Source organism: Perna viridis, chromosome 11 (assembly GCF_037379345.1).
Source record: "Perna viridis isolate PV_CMFRI_1.1 ecotype Kerala chromosome 11, ASM3737934v1, whole genome shotgun sequence".
Lineage (NCBI taxonomy): Eukaryota > Metazoa > Mollusca > Bivalvia > Mytilida > Mytilidae > Perna > Perna viridis.
The window spans coordinates 4,706,703-4,712,702 of NC_142455.1; the positions used below are offsets into that span (position 1 = coordinate 4,706,703).

The following is a 6,000-nucleotide window of genomic DNA, read 5'->3' on the forward strand; positions in this document are numbered from 1 at the left end:
GGAAAATTAAAAATAGATATTTAGGATTTTTTTGTCTATAGAAAGATAAAATTTCTTTGACAATAGTAGGAAGTTCATATGTCATTAAGTTGAAGGAAAGACTAGCGCTATCCCCTGAAGTTAACTATTTCACTCGCTGTAATACATTGACAATGTAAAAACACTCATACATTTACTTAACTTAGTATTGTTACAGAAAATTTGTTTGGACATTTCTAAACAAACAAATCCTTTTCACTCAGATTTGAGAAATCTGATAAAAAACCTTAGATGGTTAAATAAAACTAACTCATGCGTGTCAATTTCAAATTGGACAAATTAAATTTAATTTTCTATTTACTCATAGCCATGTATTTACATTTTTGTACATGTATGTGCGATCTATTAGCACCTACTTTCTGCATGTGCATGCAGCTCATGGTGACAAAAGTATAAAAGTTACGCATATAAAATTACTAGAAGGAACTTAAAATATGGAGATACATGTAATACCCCTGTACTCATTTTATATTTCAGTCTTACTTGTCTTGAATCATTATTTAGTTCTTTTATTTTTTAGAGGTAATTTTCTGAGATGAATGTATTCAGATCAGTTTACCTATATCACTTACATTGGTAATTTTATCATAATCTGTCCATGACAATTTTGAACATTTTGATTCCCTACACTTAAATTATGGAGCTTTTTTTTCAAGCTTTCCTTATTCAGACTCACATGCCATAATGCGTAATTTTCAGTAAAGTATATTATGCACATATAATGTAATTGTACATGTACATGTACAGTATAACTTACTGCTTACTAAATGAGTGGTGTTCAAAATCCAGGACACTCAAAATACATGTATACATGACCAAGGACCTTTGAAAATTTCAATTACAAAGGTCAGGACCTCCAACCCTCCTCATTGAAACTGAATTCTAGACTTCTGGTTTTCCTTCACAGGGTTTTAACTAAAATTTTGGCTTGGTAGCCCACAGCTTAAATTTTGGTAGCCAATACATGTATGGATACATGTAGTGCTTTACAATCACAGTAGAAATTTTAGTAGCCCAAACCAAATTTTAGGGGCCATTGGCAAGTGGACCCCTGCTCAAGTGTACCATTGATTTAAAACTTGAAAAAGTTCAAGACCTTGGACTCTTCAAAATAAAATAAAACCTCTGAAGTTTGCCATGGAAAAAAATATCTCATAACAGAAATTAACCTGCCACATTTACATAAGGTTAAAACTTACAGTTGTACAATGGGCATGCAGGAATAGAAGGTCTATATCACTGTTTAAAGCCCATCAAAATTTATGAGCATTACTCTTGACCATTACCTGAAAGTCTTTAGATATATCTTCAAGATATTTTTTTAAATGAAACACATGCATTTACATTGTATTACATAAAAACAAGTGTGTACATATATCCATGAATTCTGCATACAACCTTCAAATTTTCATTCAGAAAATTTGAGCATTTTACATGGAGCAATATTTTTATATACTTTTTCTAATGTTATTTATGCTGTTTGCAATTTACTAACAATGGTATATACAATTTGACTTATTGCCATTAACATGCTACATGTACATGTGTACATTGATATTAGTTCATGTACATGTACATGTTCTTACCTTCACTAGGAGCTTGTTTGTAACCTAGCAACTCAGGTTCAGGCATTCTGCTTGGTGTAACTATGCTTCCTAGATTCTTGTATATCTCACATGCATCAAAATCTATTTAAAAAATAAACATCAAAACATTTACGAAAATGTATAAACCGGACAGGTGGTGATTCATGCATGACAAAAACCCACCGAATTCACTTTTATTCTTCTTTAGAAACAGTTATTGATCAAATAATCAGTCTTACAACTAGTTTTTCATATGATTGTGTTTTTGAGAAAAAAAATTCTATAGATTGTAGATGAAATTAGCACTTTGCAAGAGTTATCCTTCTTGATTTGGTTGATTATAGTAGGAAATGACAGATCTAAATACAGAAAGGACTATCATTATACACAAATATAGCATATGCAGACTGAAAAATCATTATTTGTTTGGTAGGTTTTTCTACACTATGAATCACCTTATCATAGACAGTGTCTGAATTTTACATGGACTGGTACTTAAAAACATGCTCCCAGGAATCTAGTTAATTAAAAACTGAAGATAAGTCTTTGTTTTCTTACCTATATTGTATGCACACGTACGTTTTTACGTTTTAATGTTTATGCCACATTTAGATAATTTGTAGATTTCCCTCTGCATCATCCCCACCTATACTCCAAAAGCCTGCCCAATTTTTTTTATTCTGTTTTTACAGCACTTCAAATTTATGGAGATCTTTCATGTCTGAATCCATCATAACACTACTCTCTGGCAATATGACTACTGACTTCTAGTCATAACAAGTTCTAATTTATAAATTATTAAATGTACTGCATGTCATACAAATTGTATGTACATTGTAACAATGTACATGTACATGTATATGACTTTTTTCTGAATATAAAATTTAAAATAGAAATCTTTCTTCCATTAGGATATATAAGGAGAATACATGTAGGCATGGTGTATACGGCTAGAAACGACTAATTCCACTTCCCAGAGGCTTCTTTGCTACATTTGTAATTTCACAATATTCAATGGCTTCTCTGGACTTTACCTTAACTTTAACCTGCAGAGGACTATATATCAGCATGATTCTACATGTCAGCTCAGAATCCTCAGAATGGCATGTGGGGTTAGCCGACTTGCAGTGCAGTACTGGTCACCAGAAGTGAAGGGTCTATAAACAGCATGGGAAATCCCAGTGTTTTCACAAGATAGGGGTATACTTAGAAATCATTATGGAGATTAAGCTTCACATCACAAGAAGCAAAATACATGAAAAAAATGTACAGAAATGTTTTTCGTATTAGAAACTGTTTAAATTATTAAAATAAGATGAGAACTTTTTTCGCAGCATTATGAGGAACAGGGGGTAATTTCTGTGTAGGTGTGTAGGACTATTTTTGTGTACCTTCCAAATGCTAATTGGTTGAATTGGTGGTCTGTAACCAAGAAGTCAAAGAGACAACAACCCCACAAGGCTGACAATGTCAGCCCAAGGCCACCCCAGGGTTTTCCCTAACTCTTGCTGGAACCGATCAAAAACAGCTATGAAAAAGACAAAACTTAATAGTGTTGCATACAGTTGTAAAGAAAAAACTCACTTTGAGTCTGACTCTTATAATGTATGTTCTATTTTTAGTGACAACTGCCATGTTTTCTACTGATAAAAAAATATCCACAGCTACATATACATGATGGCAATAACTCACATGGCCCTTCGGACCAGGTGAGCTACAGATGACATCAAAAGATCAACTTTGTTAATACTTATTAAGGCTTATTGGACCATTGCAAAAAAAAAGTTAAAGAATTCATTCACAGCAGAAAAAAAATGCTGTGAAAAAAGACAGAATCAGACATGAGCCTCTTGAGGAATGAGAATATGGACATTCTTTCAGGCAATACCAACAAATGTGATGCTTAAGTAATCTTAGCCTACTCAAAAGATCCCTGTTAAGATTTCTTTGGCTGTAACCATTTTGCCTTCCTTTATACATGTACATTTTGTACATGTGCAAATGTAAGTCTTCATGTTGTCTATGTAAATATTCAAATGGAAGAAGCTCAGAGTAAATGTGTGTACATGTACATGTATGTAAATTGAATGCACATCACTCATACAGTGTTATCTCTAGAGTTAGGTTCAAAGGGGAAATTTTACAAGACCTCTTTTTCCTGTCAGTTAATTTGCATTCAGGAATCAGGCATATAAGGGGGCATGTGTTCTTTTTTTCCAGGGACCTCCCTCAAATACAACTCTGGATTACATGAAGATCTCAGTGTACATGTACATGTATGAAGCAATGTGGATTTCATGCTCACTTTTCGTATACTGAATACTACATGTAAATGTACAGACTTACAAATGTAGATTGATTGGTGTTTAATGCCCAAGCAATATTTCAGCTGAAAGACAATGTCAGATTCCAATTCAGACTAAAAGCTTTCATGGCATGGTGGATATCACTAGCCTTTATGTGTTGTTTAGTGTTCTCGTGCCAGTCAAGTGTATCCTATTTTAAGTTTTTTGTTTCAGTTATAAGTTTGCCACCACCATCCCTACTAATGTTATCACAACAAATCTATTCCTGGGATCGTTTTTGAGGGGTAGGTTTTGATAAGTCTTCAAAGTATCGCCACTTGTTTACTTTCTTTCGGAACTACTCGGTTAATTTCCCGAACTTCAAATACCTACCTTTGTGTTATGAGAAGGCTGAGAAGTTCCGATCTGGTTTACCATGACACTGATCAATAGCGATGTATGTTTGAAATACGCCTCTAAAATTCCTTAAGCGTTTAAAGACTGGAATTATGAAATTACTTATTCTGGGTACATTTCCAGAAAATTCTTCTCGACCACCAGACCAGTACAATAAAGCATTTTGCTAGACCATGACTGACTTTACTAGACATGGCTAGTGGACCAATAGTAATTTCGAACCCAGCAATACTGTATTGCCAGAATGCCTCCATTACCTATTATATTAGACATGTACATGCATGTAAATGAAATGTCTTACTCTGTCATCTGGTTAACATTAATGATGAATGTAAATTTATGCCCTCTGATTGACCATGATTGGACTAATAAAAAATTGAATTTGAATTGTATTATAAAAATACATACATTTTCATAGGGTTGTTGACTCTTTGATAATCACACCTTTTCTCGCTACATGTTTGTATTTATAAATTTTATTGCATAAGCACATGATGTAATTGAAGTATATTTTCCAAAAAAGGTAAACTTTTTTACAATTAAGTTGTAAAAGTAACATTTACAATGTTATTTAATTCTGAATATTTCCATTTTAAAAAATTGGCAAAAGTTACTCAAAATTGCACAAATTAAATCCCAATATTATTTTAACAATATTTCATATTAAAATACTTATTTTTTTATATTCAGTTAAAAACACCTTAAAGGTTAGGGATTACCCCATGGGGTTACTCATAATTTTCAACCTCTTCAACTGATACACTACATTCGGTTTGTCCTTTTTCCACATATTTAAATGTTGCATAAGCCAGATATATCACTAAAGCTTCCCAAGAAAAAGAAACAATTTTCTGCTTCAAATTTCCTCTCACCCTTCAATCCACCTCTTTTTTTTTTATTTGGATATACATGTATATTGAATCTGCCGTATCAATATTACAATAATCCGAAAAAGAGGAGGAATTTCCAGCTTCTTAGTTCTATGTTGCAATGATGCACGGCATGAGGTCACTCGTGTTTGGGATATTCAGTAACTGATTTTTGTGAGAAATCGTTCGTGTTTTTTCCGCTTTTTGCAAACGCGCTGCGTTAATGTGAACTTTAATTCTGCAGCTTCACGCAATTTCACAACTGATGAGAAACAGGGGGTCAGCTTGACAACCAGACATGTTCAGCTTATACGTTGCGATTCGTTTCATTGTAAATATTCACTGATAGAGTTTCAAAAACATACTTACTTTCTTCACTCCAAAAAGTGTATTGTAAATAACACAGTGTATGTATTCCTTTTCACATCAATTTTATCCAACCTTGTTTTATATTTATCCTCCAGTTGTTCCACTGCGTCATTTCCGTAAGGGGCACCTGCAGGATAAGTCCCAATATTTGACCTACACAATAAATCGAACTATGAGTATTGTTTATTGCATGTCATGTATTAGCAACATGAAAGAAGACTCGTGTATAAAAAAAAGTCGAACAGAGGGACCAGACAATCCTGGCTTGGGACAGGCGTAAAAAAGTACATGCAACAGGCAGACGGACATGATTAATGTAATAAATATCTTTATCTCATACAAAATTGAAGTCATCACTACAGAAGTTTTATTGTCGTCATGAACTCGTGGATCGTTACGGTGTATCCATCTGCACAATGAAAACTGATTTGTTCA

General features: G+C 33.4%; 1 protein-coding gene across 13 annotated transcripts in view; it reads right to left on the bottom strand.

The window, feature by feature from the left end:
* Nucleotides 1–5,712, bottom strand: part of LOC148602413 (ATP-dependent translocase ABCB1-like) — an 88,207-nt gene extending 82,495 nt beyond the window's left edge. For 8 of the 13 annotated variants that reach the window (XM_088552912.1, XM_088552910.1, XM_088552906.1 and 5 more), the window contains exons 1-2: nt 5,566–5,711; nt 1,626–1,727 (exon numbers count right to left, since the gene is read on the bottom strand). In XM_088552912.1, coding sequence (XP_088409038.1) covers nt 1,626–1,671 — 46 coding nt within the window. In that variant the 5' untranslated portion in view covers nt 1,672–1,727; nt 5,566–5,711. Of the gene's footprint in view, nt 1–1,625; nt 1,728–4,735; nt 4,784–5,565 lie in introns of those variants that run through there. The other 5 variants (XM_088552898.1, XM_088552913.1, XM_088552911.1 and 2 more) reach the window with 3 other exon arrangements.
* Between the last annotated feature and the right edge of the window lie 288 nt (nt 5,713–6,000).